General features: G+C 43.0%; 1 protein-coding gene across 6 annotated transcripts in view; it reads right to left on the bottom strand.

The window, feature by feature from the left end:
- Positions 1 to 18,411, bottom strand: part of LOC135234720 (uncharacterized) — a 42,983-nt gene that overhangs the window by 7,776 nt on the left and 16,796 nt on the right. For 5 of the 6 annotated variants that reach the window (XM_064299589.1, XM_064299592.1, XM_064299596.1 and 2 more), the window contains exon 5: positions 33 to 326. The exons of the other annotated variant lie outside the window; for it this stretch is intronic. In XM_064299589.1, coding sequence (XP_064155659.1) covers positions 33 to 326 — 294 coding nt within the window. The remainder of the gene's footprint in view (positions 1 to 32; positions 327 to 18,411) is intronic. 6 annotated transcript variants of the gene reach the window in all.

Genomic DNA, 18,411 nt, shown 5'->3' with positions numbered 1-18,411 from the left:
CACAAACACAGATCTGAAGAGGAGGACCGTACCTGAGACTTGCAGAGAGACTGAGCTGATGGTCTTCTTGGTCTCAGGATCGGTCACCTTGTAGACTCCGGCATCCTCCAGTGTCACACTCCTCAGCAAAAGGGTGTAGTTCTGGGCCAGAAGCTTACATCTCTGAGCACAATGCTCCCCATACCTGGCTGGGCCTTTATTTGCATCGAGCATCATCACTTCATCTGAACCAAGGGCACTGAATGTTACCCTCACTGTGTCTGCGGTATAGAGCGGTATGGAGAGCAAACCACCGGCCTTCACTGTGAGGGTCTGGGGAGGGTGGCCTGTGAGGGAAGGGAATTTATTTACATATTTGCATATTTTACACTTTCATGTATATTTACAGGGGATATGAACACATCAACAGCAGTCAGCTTGTTCATGTAAAAAAGTAAAAATTATATCTGGCAAATTAAGGCATCCAAAAATTACTGGTGTCACTGAGGTGCATTACACAATATTTCTGTAAATTATTAAAGATTTTTATGTTTGCACTGATTAAAAGTAATTTAAGAAAGAATGTAGCGAGAGAGAGAGAGAGAGCTTTGCAAAGCATTCCTGGCATACCCCATTTTGGTCCCCCCCGGCTCCAGCTGTGACCTACCCTCACGACTCCTGCCCTGAGCTCATCTGGACAGCCCGAAACGCAGACCCCACACAGCCATGCCAGCCGTTAATCCGGAAACTCCACCGTCGCCCGGGGGAGGGCCACCCACCTGAGCCGACTGGCGCCCGAGAGGCTGCAGAGCTGGGAGAGGTCGTTTTTACGGGATGCTCTGGACTCTGGCTACACACCCTGCAGTTGCTTTGTGTAAAAAAAACTACCAATAAAGTTCTTTTTTAATTTACAGTTGTGGTTTCACCGTGTTGCTTTCTGTATGTCATTCTGTTTGGCTGTGTATTGCCGTGAAAAATGTGTAATTGGTAAGACTGACTTGGGGGAGGGGTGTCATTAAACAACTGGGCAGTGTTACCATCTGCCATCTTGATTCAGTAAATTAGACAGGTTGTGTTGCTGGGAAGTGGTCTTGAACACTTCTACCCAATGTATTTATAGAGCTGCAATTAGTTATGGTTTAAAGCCAGTGTCAAGTGAAATAGATTTTGGTTTGTGCAGCTAATGAATGTCTACTATACTTTAGTCCTGGGGGTTGCCAGTGCTGGTCACGGAATGCAGCAGGTTATAATGGCCACAGTGTATTATGAGTACCTACTGCTCGTTTGTGTCCTGAGTAACAAAAGCTTGCGTTTTCTTGCTGTCCAGGACATGTATATAAATATAAAGTCCAATACATTAGTTTATATAGTTTTCAGAGACAAAGACCTGTCATTCCACCCTGAGATTAATTTAAGCACCATATGCAAAGATTCCATTTACTAGCCAATCATCAATTAGGATCACTGAGTGCATACCAAGACTGACCATGCAGGCCTAGAGGTCTTAATTCCCTAAAGCACTTCATATATACCACAGACAGGGCAGAGTAGAGGAATCACATTCAAGCTGCAAACAAGCTTTTTATTCTTCATTCACTACAATATTTTAATACATTTATCAGGTGCCTTTCTGAACACTCAAGGTCACCTTACATGGTATTAAAACATCAACTCGCTACTGGCTGGTCTGCCAGCATCCGCCATCAGACCCCTGCAGCTCATCCAGAATGCTGCAGCGCGTCTGGTCTACAACCTCCCCAGACATTCCCATGTCACCCCCCTGCTCACTGACCTCCACTGGCTGCCTGTTATGGCTCGCATCAAATTTAAGTCCTTGGTGCTTGCATACCAGGCAGCTAAGGGGTCAGCACCAGGGTACATTCAGAGGATCATCAGACCCTACACACCAGCCAGACCTCTCCGTTCTGCCACCTCTGGACGCTTGGCACCTCCCCCTCTTCGCGTCTGCACTTCCCGCTCCCGTCTGCTGTCTGTCCTGGCCCCTCGCTGGTGGAATGACCTCCCCGTGATGGTCAGAACAGCAGAGAATCTCACCACTTTCAAACGCAGACTGAAGACTCATCTCTTCAGGCTGCACCTCTCCCCACCCCTCCCTAGCCTATAGTTCAGCTCATTGTACCTAGCTAGGATAATTTGATTATGTTAGTGTATCTGGTAGGATTGTTTTTGTATGATTAGGTGTGATTCCAGTGCTAGTTTGTACTTTGTACTTGGTAGGATTCTTGCTGCTGAACAAGCTTACTCTACAGGGTTGGAGTCCTGATCGATGTGGTCACTTCTGGCACTACGATCCTTACTTCACTCTAGTGTTTCTTTTGCGCCTCTACATCTTGAAACCTATGCACTTGTTGTACGTCGCTCTGGATAAGAGCGTCTGCTAAATGCCTGTAATGTAATGTAATGTAATTGTACATTATCTGTGCAGTTTTAAGATCAAATAGATCATAAAATTTTAAAGCATGTAAGTTAATAGTGCGTTGGTTCGTAATGACAAGACATTACAGATACATACATGATATTATTATTACATTACATTACAGGCATTTGGCAGACGCTCTTATCCAGAGCGACGTACAACAAATTGTATAACCATAACCAGGAACAAGTATGACGAAACCCCTAGAGAGAAGTACCGGTCCAAGTGCAGGGAACAACCACATAGTTCAACTTGGACCCTGAGGTTAAACTGATTAACACTAACAACAAGAATGGCAACAACACAATCTATGGAAAAAATACAAGTAGTCGTTCAGACAGTTAATGCACCTAAGTCACCTATGAAACAGCTGCCTAGTTACAACCCTAAGTTTAGTCATTTACAGGGGGGAAGGGAGGGATGGGGAGAGGTGCAGCCTGAAGAGGTGAGTCTTCAATCGCCGTTTGAAATGGGTCAGTGTCTCAGCTGTTCTGACCTCCACAGGGAGGTCATTCCACCATCGTGGGGCCAGAACAGACAGGAGACGTGTTCTGGAAGTGCAGGTGCGAAGAGGGGGAGGTGCTAGGCGTCCTGAGGTAGCAGAACGGTGGGATCTGGCTGGCATGTAGGGTTTGAATATCTTGTGGAGGTATGCGGGGGCTGATCCCTTGAATGCCTATTATTATTAATTACATTTATATAGCACTTTTCCAAGTGCTCTACAGTGAAGGGGAACTCACCTCACCCACCACCAATGTGTAGCACCCACCTGGGTGATGCACGGCAGCCAATTTGCGCCAGAACGCTCACCACACATTAGCGAAGGTGGAGAGGGAGAGAACATTTATTTAGCCAATTAAGTCTGGGGATGATTTTTTAGTGGCAAGTTTGCGAGAACCAGATCTGGGATTTGGCCAGGACACCGGGGAACCCCCTACTCTTAGCGATAAGTGTCATGGGATCTTTAGTGACCACAGAAAGTCAGGACCTCGGTTTAACGTCTCATCCGAAAGACGGCATCTCCTACAGCACAGTGTCCCCGTCACTGCACTGGGGCATTGAGGTTTATTTGTACCAGAGGGAAGATTGCCCCCCCTACTTCGTTGGTGATCATTCCATTAGCATGTACAAAACAAATACAAAAATATAAGCTTTAATAACAAATAATTGTTATGGGAAGTTAAGCAGTTTGGTTGTAATACGGGATAAGATATTGGCACAGTATAGTACAATACAATTCCGTACATATAATGTAGAATGTAGTGACGAGTCAGACGTTACAGTATCAGTATTATAGTTCATAAGTGAAACTCTCTCTCAACAACGTTGCTGGGTACCACTACACAGAACTATGAACTAATACCTCGTAGTCTATGATTAGTATGAGACAGACAACAATCAGTAACACTCGACTCATAACACAAAGTTCTTTAACCATATTACATTACAGGCATTTAGCAGACGCTCTTATCCAGAGCGACTTACACAACTTTACATAGCACTTCACATTGTATCCATTTATACAGCTGGATATATACTGAAGCAATGCAGGTTAAGTACCTTGCTCAAGGGTACAACGGCAGTGTCCATACCCGGGAATCGAACCTGCGACCTTTCGGTTACAAGCGCAGTTCCTTACCCACTGTGCCACACTCCGTCCATACAATGTGGTTTACCGTCTAGCCACTGTCTTGCTACTGCTGGCTCCGTACGGATGTACGCATAAATAGCTAACGGTACGTTAAACTTCGAATTTTGGCGTTACTTATGAGTCGTAGTGTGGAGAGGAAGAGAGGAGAGCGGGAGGAGGAAGTGATCCCCGAGACCCAGCTGAGGCAGCACGCGCTAAGTTCAAAGCCGGAAAATGCAGCTTGGGACAGGCCAGCTTGATCAGCGACACCGGACTCCCAACACGAGCCCGTCAGTACTTCAAGGCATAGACACACGGTTCCAAAGCGGTGCGAACACTCTTAAGTCCAACCGATCCAGGGTTATTCGGCGGGGACACAGAGGCTAGGATAGCTTCCTAAAAATCAACGTGACCCACGGCTTGGGTACGAAGGAAAAAGGAAACATTTGAAAAAGAAAAAAGAAGAAGGGTGGCTTCAGTGGTCATTGACCTGACCAGGAGAGCGCAGTCTGAGCTGTGATTGGCTGTTTTGAGAGCACACCTTCATATCACGTTCGCCTTTCCCATTGTGGGGCAGGTTTCAATAACTTTGGTAAATATTTATTTAGTTTTGATCTAGTTGGATAATTATTTAGCAATGCAAGAAAGGTGGATACACTTTGTACCCCGACCTTCGTTGTGAGTATTAAAATATACCCATACCAAAAATGATTACTTTTGGTTCAGGTTACGAGAAGATGACGAATTATTTCTAAGTTGTGCAGGCCAGGGAACCTATCGAGGGAAACGTCGACACTGTAAGATTCAATAGCCTGCACTCGCTCTTTGAGTTTTTTCAGACTCTCTGTTGGATATTGTAATTTCTCTTGCTATTATCAATTAGGACTTTCTCCATAAGCTCGCGTTGTGAAATGGAGCGCCTTGAAATACGCACGGCTGCCCGCTACGTCGACAGTGGTGCTCTATCATAGGGATTACACAGCAATTATCACTAGGTCGTCGAGTTGGCACAGCCACAAAGCTATCACCCAACAATGGGGCAGGGATAAAAAAGTGAGTGTGCTCTGTATAAAAGATGGAATCTCCCTCCCTCCCCCCCTCCTTTTTTCCTACATCCAAGATAAGTCTGTTTGGAAAGTATGATTGAAAACTAGTAAAAAGATAGCAGATTCTCATCCTTGGGAATTTGACTTGATGCAGGAAAGAAAGAAATTTGATGCAATCAGAGAGCCCCGCATAGAAGTTACGTTACGACAACATGCAATACACGATGAAACCAAACAATAATTATAAATCCTGACTACAGGATAAAGAGAATCTAAACGAGGGTAAAGATATGTAAAATGCACATGAATGATCCTGCTTGTCACATGGCAACATTTAGAGAACCGGACCGTATCCACTTCTTGCATTTGCGCCTGTTACTGACGGAAACCAAATTAATAAATTAAATTCGTACAACTCACCCCCCTCCCCAGTTCTCTCCTGTAATCTTTCTATGACACAAGGAAAATTCCACATGACCGGCAAAACAACGGCAAATAGGCTCACCGCCAGGAAATACCTCACCCAAGCCTACAAGCTCAGAAAACAAAACCATCACTCCCTACCCACTATTCCCAGCAATCGCTGAAAAGCCTACTATGCATTATTTCTGAAATCATGGGCATCTAAGACAATCCGTAACGTTGGGAACATCACCTAGGCTGAGTTTCTTTATGTTCTTTTTCGTCTAACGAAAAAGAGGGAATTGAGCCAGGTTAATAACATTCAGGTACAAGAGAAAGACTACAAATAAATACAATCAATTGTAATCAACAACACAACTACCGACTTGTATAATACCATCTAATTATGGAACAATACCGAGCAGTTAGTCCTATCCTTTAATGCCTGGAGACACGTGAACACCCAAGCGACAAGATCAGCAACACTAAACCAATCTTATAATGACCTTGAGCGATGCAAACGTCACAAAGCCAATAAATGTCTCTAGATGTCTTAATACTGACATTCTCACCACTCCCAATGATGCTTACACGGGAGTAGAATTATATGTACAATTGTAGAGTTCACCCATCAACGGTGCCAGCCTCGTTCACGTCCCGTTTAAATGAAGATTACAGGCACTTCATGTGTCGTCAAAGTTTTTTGTTTGCTACATCTCTGCAAATGTGTCGCAAAATTTTTTGAAAACTGCAAAACCAATACAAATGAGTCGCCACCTATGAAATACATGTTACATTTTTAACAAATATTATGATAATACAATGACAGTTCTTCATTGTGACCATGTTAACGCCATGAAATAATTTCCTACAAACAAACCAAATCATCCCTAAAGAATTTACCTTCTACTCACAAACAATAGATATTCTTTCTCTCAATCGTAAACTTTTTTTTTGACAAACAGGAAGATGGAACAGATTAAAGGGAGGGCTTGACTCATGCTGTTCTCTAGCTGTTTACAGGGGAAATGGGCTGTATTATCGTTGTGACTAGCAATCCAATGTGACTTTAAACAACCAATGAGAATGCAAACATCTGAAATAACAGGAATACGTGACATTCATTTAATGGCCTATAGAAGGTGCTAGAAACACTTAAACAGAATGAATGCATTTAACATTACAATAACAACAACAATAATAATACTTAATAATTAAAAACTTAACAATAATAATTTAGCAAACATCCAGAGGGACTTACAAAAAGTTCCTCCATAAAGGTTCATACAACAAGCAGAGCTGATGGCAAGTTAGAAGTCTGACTAAAAGTAGTAGCTGTTTATGACCAAAGGTTTAGTGGGTACATGGGGTGAGTATACACAATATACACTCATCTAGGTACACTGTTCAACTCAACTGAACAACCCGTTTATGCCAAATATCTAATCAGCAACCATGGGGCAGCAACTAGATGCATCTTAGGCATGTAAATATGGGTCAAGACGATCTGCTGAAGTTCAAACAAGCATCAGAATGGGAAGAAAAGGTGCTTTAAGTGGACTTGAAACGTGACACCATGGTTGTCGGGCAGAGGCTGTCTGTGGTGTGGGAGGCGCGTTTAGGCAGCCCACACCTGCCCTGGGTCAGCCCAATTAGACCTGGCTATTTGATTCACATTGGTTATTAATTAGATAATTGGCCAGGCTAATTGGACACAGGAACAGGAGTGGCTGACCTGTGCTTAGTGAGGTAATCAGTGCGCAAAGGTAAATCTGCATTCCCCACTACACTGGGGGAGCATCTCTGTAATGACATTGTTTTAACATCTGCGCTTGGCAGTTAAACATCTTGCCAAACCCTTGCAAAAAATGTGGACTATTTGAACAGTTCTCACTGATGTCTCTGTGCAGAAAGGGCCCCTTGGAAAGACACTTCGGTGGCCTGTGGCAGGCGTGTTTTGCCACAGGTGGTTGAGTATTTCAAACAACTGAACACCTGATCTACGGGATTGTTTTCCACACACAACCATCTCTAGGGTTTTACAGACAATGGTTCGAAAAAGAGACAATGATCCTAGTATTGTCTGGAGCGGAAATGCCTCTGTGATGGCACGAGGTTAAGAGGAGATGGCCAGATTGGTCTGAGCTGATAGAAGGACAACAGTAAATTGAATAAACCACTCGTTACAAACCGAGGTATGCAGACAGGCATCTCTGAAACACATGGCCACGTCAAACCTGGAAGCAGATGGGGAATACAGCAGCAGAAGACACACCGGACGTGCCACTCCTGTCACCTAATGAAGTGGCGAGGGAGTGTATATAAGACCGGTTGATGTAAAAGATGATGAGTCAAATTGGATCAGTATAAGGAACCCCCCACTGAAACGGACTGCAAGTGAAGAGTTGTTTCCAGGTTACTGTGATATAGGTGCAAAGGTGAAAAATACAAGAGCGTTGGCTAAATATATAAATGATTTACAAGACACAAAACAGGCACAGACACAAATCCAAGGTCAAGGGACCCGTGTTGCAAAAAAAAAAGAAAAAAACAAAACCAGGCAGAGCTTGGAAAATCCCAGTAGATCGCAGTGGCTGAAATACTCAAACAGCATATATGGCACCAAACAACCATGCCACGTTCAAAGTCATTTAAATCACCTTTTATTCCCCATTTCTGATGCGTTGGTTTTGAACTAAGCTCAGATCGTTCTTGACCATGCCACTAAATGTACTGAGTTGCTGCCAGTGATTGGTGATTAGATATTTGCGTTAACGGGTGCAGTTTGCAGGTCGAAAAGGTGGATATCCTAATGAAGTGGCCCGTGAGTGTAAGTTCATTTATATTTCACGCAAAATTCAGAGTCATAAATGTATAAAATGTACAAAACAAATTCATGTATATTGAATATTGATTATCGATGCTCCCGTTAATATAGTGAGTGACGTCATGTGTATAGCATCACGCGCATGTTAGTCGGGCAGAGAGCTGCGTTTAGGAACGGGATGCACATAGTTTTTCTTACCGTGGGACATCATGTGATGTCAAACTTATCAACAAATTCTCAGTTAAACTCTTCAGATGTTTACATTCCTGTCATTCGCGTCAGACTGAAGGTTACTCTGCCTAAAGCCTCTGTTTGGGTTATTTGAGATATAGACGGAATGCCACTACAGCTAGGCTACATCTTTAGAAACCATAGCTAAGATGCAAAAGCCTAAAACCATATACTTTTGTGTCGCTTATGTGTCATTGTGCTCAAGGGGAGACAAATAAAAAATTTTTATTTTATATTAAGATTATTTTTGTTATTTTCCCAATGGCTTGCAGCAGCCATACTCAGTGGAATAACAGAGTACCATAAGATGATGAAGCCATGCGTCGCACAAACACAGATCTGAAGAGGGAGGGACCGTACCTGAGGACCATGCAGAGAGAATGAGCTGTAGGTGTCTGGCTCAGGATCGGTCACCTTGTGTAGACTTACCGGCATCCTCCAGTGTCACATCCTCAGCAAAAGGGTGTAAGTTTGGGCCAGAAGCTCACATCTTGAGCACAACGCCTTCCCGTACATGGCGGGCCTCTATTTGCATCGAGCATCATCCACTTCATCTGAACAAGCGCGCACGAATGTTTACCCTCACGGGCTGCGGTATAGAGCGGTAGGAGATAGCAAACACCGGCCTTCCACTAGTGAGAGTCTGGGAGGTCTGGCACGGAGGGAAGGAATTCATGTTACATATTTTCATATTTTACACTTTCATGTATATTACAGAGGGACTGAAACACATTATCAACAGCAGTCAGCTTGATCATGTAAAAAAGGTTAAAATGAACAGGCGCAATTCATGGATCCAAAATTCATGGTCGTCTATCTTTCATAAATATTCTAGTGAATTAGAAACATTGTTACACTTGCCTGATAAAATTACCAATGAAAAAAATAAATAATACACACCAGACACTTACATACATGAGATGCCTCGGCTGCCACCTACAGAACTGCAGATCTAAGTGAATTTACTGTCACAACGAGACTGGCAGATCTGGATTCCCCATCTCTTTGACTGTTGAGAAAGCATGGTAGCGCCTTCATCTGAAAACCCGTGTCTGTACGCATGGTTTAAGATGTATGTTTCCATAGAGGGCTTGTTATGGCGGAAACTTTTGAAAGCTCTGTTCCGAAAACCTGGGACCATATGTGATGGGTGTTCTATGGATCTGGTAAACTTTCTCTCCACCTCTTCTTCCACGAGGATATCCAGATCACCAGCATGTGCTTGCATATAATTTTTCCCAAAGCAGGAAGACTTGGCAGACATTCCCATCGCTATGGAAACATTTGATGGGGACTGAGATAGACAAGAGACAGGGAAGCGAGAGACAGGCAGACCGAGATTTACCAAAGCATTCCTGGCATACAATGAATTGAAGCAGCTCAACCTTGCTGCTTGGGGTAGATGAAGGCCCTGAATGCACATATGCTGTCCACTGCCAAACACCCAAGGTTGTGGTGTTTTATACAGGGACTGGAATGCATCCTGTCCCCGAAAAAGCAAGCGTTAAAAATAATAATAGTAATATCCTTTGCAAAAAAACAGCTTTAGGCGACCAAATCCACAAGGACTAAAAAACATCACTCACGTCGGAGAACAAGGCAAACATGCAAACTGGACCTCTAATTTCTAGTTTCAAATCTGAAAGAAGGATCTCACGCTCTCATCCTTGCTACTGGCACTTGTAAAGGCCGAGGTCACTGTATATCACAGGACTGAGGGTGAGGCTAGTAGTTTCATGGCTCTGTTAGGTGGAAGGATTCCACCGTCCCTGGAGCGTTTCCAGGAGGAAAAGGCTCCGGTGTGGAGTTTGGCCAACAAAAAGCAACGAGGAGAAGCTCATCCTGCTCTAAACAACAATCCACATCCCTGCTGGGGTCTCCAGTCGCAGGGAAGAGTGATGGAACGGGCCGAGCTCACGGACGTTGCGGACAGAGTAGACTGGAGATACTGCCATCTGGGCTAGGAGAGCGGAGTTGGATATACAGCACCATAGAGAGAGAAAAATTAAACTGCCGGTCCCTGTACCACACGCATATATACATACATATACTATATATATATATCAATATATATATATGTATATATACAGACTGATAAATAGTTGCAGTGTAAGTGCTATGCAAGTCCACCTCTGGATATATACATTTGAGTAAGTTACCTTAAGTACCACCGAAGCGCAACAAGGATGCAATAACCTGCAATTTCATTTCCGGCTGTGGAAATGTTACTGAACAGATCGGCACAAATGTAATGTTGGAAAGAAACGCGGCTTAATTTCCACTTCTTCTTTTCCAACATCTCAGCACTCCTCCTGATCCTGTCTTCTCACTAGGCCTCTATAAAAGTATGCATTGATGCACGATGGGCGAAGGAGTTCGGATTGTAGACCCTTTCCTTGTCAAAGGCGGCCAGAAAAGTCATATGCGGAGAGGGAAAGAAAAACTGGCTATTGAGTGGCACTCTTTATATACCCCAGGACATTTCACACAGTATGTATGTATATACAACTGGCTCACTGGGGAATCAGGACATAGCGTACCACAATATTCATCCTCCAGCAATTTCTTTTAGATTCTTTAATTAACTTGTGACTTGCCTGTCTTGCTTGAAACTCTTTTGTACTAAACAGCATAAAACTGCATGTGCGAAGTTCCTTACCTTTCCGAAAAGCTGTTCTGTTCCTTACAGTATCATCACATTGTTATATTCACCATGGAACAAGTATTCGGCCTTAGACTCTCCTCCAAGGAATAGTATTTAGTGCTATCTTGTAAATCATCTGAGCATAAGGATTCATTCAAGACAATGGAACTCAGACTATCTACCTCTCATATAATGAAGATAGAGTCTTCACCTGAAATCTGTCCAACAAAGCATTAGAAAAGTTAAAATCTACTAAGGTTGTTTCCATTCTTCAGTATACGATAGCACCCTACCAAACTTACTTTAAAATAGGAAAATGTCACTACTACCCAGTCCTTTCTGTCTCACCTAACACCATTTCAATGCCCTAACCTGGCCAGATTTGGTAATGCCTATTAGTCTAGGTCTGCAGCTCATACTATATCCCCCCAATATGAACAGAGTTGATTCCCATCAATTATTACGACCAAGGTCCATATCTATCAAAAAATCCTAACATGACCGTTCCTTGCTATGCTGTTATCCTACTACCCCATAAAGGGTATGTGCATTAAATCCCAACCTGAGGGAGATATGACAGAAGACGCTGTTAACGGACAGAGATGTTGCTCCGACTAAGAAAACCACAATGGAGTCGCCTCCAGAAATAATTTATGTTATGTCGCAGTGAAAATCTCTTTAATCGGCTAACTTGCTCGTGGTTAGCAAGCTAGCTATTTAGCTTTCTGGCGAACCAGAATGCTAACGTCTATACTTACCTTCATAACGAATATAAACTTCCAAAAAAGAATTTATAGCCCTTGTCTAGTTTTAGGACCGTGTTTTAACGTTCATCTGGCAATGCCTTCGAAAATGCGGATAACTCGGACAGTGAACTCTTTCATTTTGAACAGAATTTAAACTCTTCAACATCCTCCAGCACTCTTCAGACAGACACTATCTCAGATTTGACTTACTATTTTAGCCCAATCTCTTTACACTGAATTACCGGTGCCTTTCACTAGACGGTACTCGTCTTGTCAGATTGTCTGTCCATCTTTCAAACTAGCACCAGACTGCCATCTCCCTCCCCCCAAAACCCCTTCCCACTCTTGGCCGCTGCCATACGAGCTGAACAACTTTATCTGCCTTCCTGATCCACTATATCAGATTTAACAGTACAATCAACCAACAGAAATGTATATTTAAAAAAAAATATTTTTAAAATAAAAAGAATTTAAAGAAATATTTCTGAGATAACGGGCTTGCAGGCAAGCAAGCAAGCCTGAACTTTCTAGGGTTGCCAGTTTTAAGGTAAAAAAAGTCTTCGCAATCTACGGCCAACTCAACCAAACAAGCAAGCATCCGCTCCCCCCTCCTCTGGCTTGTCAACCACCTTGCACACAGACAGTTACCTAGGAATCCTAATGTTGACGAAATACTGACGCTGAACCATCTCTGCAACTCCCTCCAAAATGTTCGTTCGACTACGAATACATTCACCCTGTCCAACTAAATACATCACAATAGATAAATAACCACTGGGCGCATATCGCAAACAATGGTAATAAACAAATGACAATGCCGCACAGTTGGTCATGATAGTCAAGTGATTGTAAGCACCGGCTCTCGTTTTCAAACCAATATATTCATTGCATTTACGAACTTGATTAACTCACTGGCGTCCTTTTGTATTTTGGGCAAGAAAGTTCACATTGTAGACCACTAAATTTCTTTTGAAGTTCTACAGTTCAGTGTGCATGAACGCTGTCCAGGCTTCAGAAGTCGCTGTCTCATTTTTTCGGTGTCATTTAGCATTTTCTGCACTGTCCGCTCTGGTCAAAAAACGTCTTGGTACTAATCGGAATGTGTATTAGGGGCATGAAACAGTCTCGGATAAATTGGTAAATTGTTGGAGGCAAGTTATTGCATCCGCCAAGTTTACGCCTTGGCGGGGGCATGCCCCCATACCTATAAGATCGAGAGTTGCCACTTGCAGGGCCACTCCCCCCAGAAATAACCACAACAGCCACAGACCACTAGCATGTATGTAAGAAACATTACATTCTGTACATTTGACCCAGATTTCAACAGACAGATTTCATAAACAATTCACATGCAACCGAATAAAGCCCCAAGAAATAAGGGGATTTTGCGTGCCGGGTTTTTCTCCCGTCTTTATTCTCTTTTTCTTATTCTCATCGATTATTTTTCGCCTCGATCCCACTAAAAACATGTTTCCCCATTGGACATTTTACCGACAACCGCAAAATCTTCACCTAACACGACCCAATGGGAAACTCGAATACACACGCAACTATCAATAACTTTGTACACTACTCGAAACATGACAGTATAAACAGCTAGTCCGCGTACTATGTGGCGTAGTGGGTCAAGGTACAGTCTTGAGGAACACAAGGTTGACGGTTCTACCAGCAAAGAGCGCCTTTTACGTTAAAGGAGTACATGGTGATTTTCACATTTCCCGTTTTTGTGTGCACTTGCACCCGAGGCATTGAAGAAACACTATGAGTACAGTTTTTAAAAGGGTCCGTTCTGCTTTTTTGGGAAATATGCGTTTAAATTTACCGCCTATTTTCAAAGGGGTGACAAAGTTTAAACGGGTCCGTCACGAAACAAGTACTCCCACACCATTTTCCCTTTTTAACGTCCGTAAACCCATGGATAACCCCCGACCTAGTTTGCGCGGCTGGCTCCCAGAAAGACAATGCACATATTTGACTAACTTAAGGTCATTTAAAATTAGAGTGACTTTAAGAACTATTAATTATTTCTGGTTATATTAATTTGCTATAGCTAACGTAGCTAGCTAGGTAGTTTGCTTTCATAACGAATGTTATCGATAAGGGTAGTACCCTATTTTGGGTTTTTATGAGGACGCATATTGTCCCTTTATTTTTTAATTCAAACTAACATGGATTCTCTTAGAAAAAATTATAATTGAAATACAAGTCAAGCTTTACCTTAGTATCTATCGGTACTTCATATACTACTAAGCTATAGCTTGTGGAAAAGTCTCCCAAAAACAGCAGTACATGGGGGTATTTATGGTAAGGGGCCACGGTCTGTCAATCATAGCTGATGACAGTTAACAAAACTGAAGTTCTCATTATCACGCCCAGACGATTCGGGTGAATTTTATAGTGGGAAATTTAGGCTTAGAAAAAACACGCCTTAAAGTACATTGAAATTACTGAATAATAAAAATTATGCACATTTGTTTTGTCTTGCCTAAAGACAACTGAGAAGTGTCACGTTCAACCACCATGTTACTCATTTAACCTGCTTGTACTTCACTAATAATTGTTACTATTCTCAATTATTGCTTTTGCACCACAGTATTATGACGTCCGTCTGCACGTTCAACTTGTTCACCGGCTACAATATTGCAAAGCCATATGGATTCAACTGGAGCTCTTCTGCGCTTACTCGCCTGTGTTTTCTTTAAAACCACGGACAGGTTTGCTAATTATATTTCACGCATTGCATATGTCATGGTGCTGCCCCTAACAAAGTGGCAGACTGGAAAAACCTCCGGTTGAACGATTGAATCCCGCCTCGTCCTCAGGCAGATACTTCCTCTTTACATTAACGTTCTCTTAAAGCTTTTATTTATATGCCTTTTACCAAAACTCACTCATGGCCACCATATGCATTTCATGACGGCAAATGTATTCCTTTATTACAAAGTTACACCAGTTCACCGCTGTGCCATTTCTACTAACTACATTTCTTCACTTGGCTACCCTACAAAACCTTCTTATCAGCAAACGCCACGTTTCTACATTCATGCTCCTATTCTGCACTATCATGTTTTCCGGTTCTAGTTTAGCAAAACGCGAAGAGGATTCCTACCTGCATATAAAGCCTATCAAAATGCCTTATAAACCTTACAAACACTAAAAGTGCATCTCCACGAAATAACAGACAACGGAGCAGGACAGAAGGCTACACCAAGTTGCGACCTAGGAGTTATAATTCTACTGATTGCTGATTCTTTGTGTCATCAAGGCTCGTTGGATGGACGTCAAATCCGTGAGTACATAAACGCCATATGTCATCTGCATTTTGATCGTTATGCTTATGCCACTGCTCACTTTTCACAGAACTGTTTCACAGCCAACACCGAACTGCTGAACGGTACACGCTCATCAGACTGTACAAATTCACACAACGATAGCCATAATCCACACCCGTTTTTACAGGGTCGCATTTTCTCACTCTCATATAAAACGCTTTGCAAAAAGAACTATATCTCATAAAAAAACACGTTTTCAACGTACAAAAATGCCAGTTACTAAAAAGTATTTGTGGTCGGAAAAGCGGCCCGGCCTGGGCCAGAAACACGCCGAGGTCGCCTCCTCCACACTGTTGAATGCTTCTTCAAAGATGCACACTTCTCAGAGTCTGATGCAACGGGTTTATCTGTTAGTAAATCAAAGATTACATAAAAATAACCCGGGCTGATCTCGCAGTTCAGTACAATTAACAGTCACTCAAAGTAAAGACAATACATCAGATAATTCTCCAAGCATTCCCAAACACACACTAAGAAAACACATAAGACGCCACACACACACAGACATACAAGACACACAAGACATACACGACATACACGACCATACTCGACACAAGACATACACGCTCTCCCCTGGGGTCCGAACACTCCTTTTATCCTATCTTCGCTCCTCCTGTTTTTGTAGCTTAAATCTAGTACTTCCCATTTAATTTTGTTAATTACGTAATGTTATTGACATCATTATTTTTATCTGACACCCAATTTCCCTCGGACACCATTATTTATCAGCCTCTCCCTAGTGCCGTCTCCGCCTGACTCACCCTCCCCTTCTATCATAAGTCACATATTCTGATAACACATTTCCAGAAAGGGCAGAAGCTTCCGTTAGTTTCACAAATGCGCCTTTATACAGCTTAGCCCAGCAGGGCAGAAATTATGTGTGTATTATGTGTTTGTTCTTATTGTATCTATTTAGTATGAAGCGCTCCCCTGCTGCCGGTTGTTGCTCGTATGGCCAAGGTCGACCTTGGTCCAACTGTATCTTTCCTCCTTTGCTAGCCGGATGATACGTCAGGGAGGAGACAGCTGGTGCTCATTGATACACTCCTTTCCCATATACACTGGGCCTGTGCTCTCTAACTACATATCTTTCCCCATACAATGGGCTTGTGTTTTTTGAGTACATCTATATTTATTTCCCACATATTGATATCAAAATGACGCCAAGTTACGATACTACAGACAATATAGGCTATCTTGCCTCACCGAAATGACATAAGATGTATCTCAAAGCAATGCTACCCAATATTTCCTCAGTTCTTTCAAGTCACTTGGCCCTGTGTTTTCTAAACTTACCATTTCACAATGTCATGCACACTTTCTGTCAGATCAAAGAGACAAATATTTCGAATTGTCTCATGGAACACATTGAACATTGTACATTGAAATTAATGATAAATTCATTAATGTACAAAACTGCTGCTGAGCAACGACAGGAAGCACATTTCTCCAGAAAACATGTTTATACTTGCTTCTGAACTGAATTTGAGTACATGTGCAAGTTATTGTATATTTGCTACGTACAATAAATACTGCATGTAAAAACACATATTGTACATACATACATAGAGAACTTCTTTATCCGCATGGGGACATTTCCCTGGCAGCATCTTACATTCACATTCACGAACACACTTGTACAAGAAACATACTATCATTCACGCAACAGAAAGCCTGGGCAGCAAAATACATAGGCCTACATACCAATACAATTGGACGTACACACACCTATTCAATCAATCTTGACTGTGAGAGAGCCATCCACACATATGTTTGGCCTGTCCATGTAGTGCATGCTTATACAACAGGGCCAAGTGACTTGAAAGAACTGAGGAAATATTGGGTATGTATTGCTTTGAGATACATCTTATGTCATTTCGGTGAGCAAGATAGCCTATATTGTCTGTAGTATCGAACTTGGCGTCATTTTGATATCAATACTTTTTAGTAACTTGGCATTTTTGTACGTTGAAAACGTGTTTTTTATGAGATATTTTTTACAGTCTCTGGGATAAAACCGAGCTCCGTGAAGCTAGCAACAATTAGACTTCCTTTATATAACTTCCGGTAAAAGTTCTGTTGAGTTCCGCCGTTATTCTACCAAAAATAAAGCCAGAATTAACATTAATAGCCCTTATTACGCTAATAACATCACAGTGACCACGTTTTCTGAGCTTTCATAGAGACTTACCTTTATTTAAAAACATTTCAGATACAATTTGTACACAATCGCTAGCTGCTATAGATAAATTACAACCATTGATTTCTCGACCGTGAATTTTGTAGCTATTTTGTACTTTTGTCGCATGCAGGCAGGCTTGTATGGAAACTTAAGTGGCGGTTGCCAGAACGCGGCCGTTGTTGTGGAGCTGAAAAGGGATTTTCGCCTGTCGAGGCAAACGCTGAATGCCTTGGTCCACTCTCTGGGGATTGAAAAGGAGCACGGATGGGGGAAAGCCCTGGAGTTTGGCATGATTTATCCTGGCAGGCTAGTGCTACCTCCTATTGGGTGGTGTCAGAGGACTTACCTGTCTCCAGCGCCACCGTCCCTGATGTCCATACAACGGGTCGCTGAGGACATCTTGGGGAAATTCAAGGGGGTGATCCATTTTCCCTCAGAAGATGAGCTGTAGGACACTGGTGCCAGTTTTGCCCGTCTGGCTCAGAAGATGAGCTGGAGGAGACTGGTGCCAGTTTTGCCCGTCTGGCTCAGAAGATGAGCTGGAGGAGACTGGTGCCAGTTTTGCCCGTCTGGCTCAGAAGATGAGCTGGAGGTGACTGGTGCCCACTTTGCCCTCTGGCTGTCTCCCCAGCTTCGGACATGTGACTGGAAGTGTCGACAGAAGTCCCCGGCGCTCAACAAAGATGACAACAGGAAGCCATTCCATTTCATTCAGCTCCAGGAGATGTGCGAGCACAAAGGTGGCTCCCTGAACGTGTTCACAGGCCTCCCTGGTGCTGCGAGCACAAAGGTGGCTCCCTGAACGTGTTCACAGGCCTCCCTGGTGCTGCGAGCACAAAGGTGGCTTCCTGAACGTGTTCACAGGCCTCCCTGGTGCTGTCCATGACGCTCGGGTCCAGCGGTGGACCTCAGTTTACACGGGGCAACTCACTCCGCCTCCGGGATGGTGCGTCAT

This window comes from Anguilla rostrata, chromosome 11 (assembly GCF_018555375.3).
Source record: "Anguilla rostrata isolate EN2019 chromosome 11, ASM1855537v3, whole genome shotgun sequence".
Taxonomy (NCBI): domain Eukaryota; kingdom Metazoa; phylum Chordata; class Actinopteri; order Anguilliformes; family Anguillidae; genus Anguilla; species Anguilla rostrata.
The sequence above is the reverse complement of the archived record's forward strand: the minus strand, read 5'-3'. Positions and strand labels throughout refer to the sequence as shown.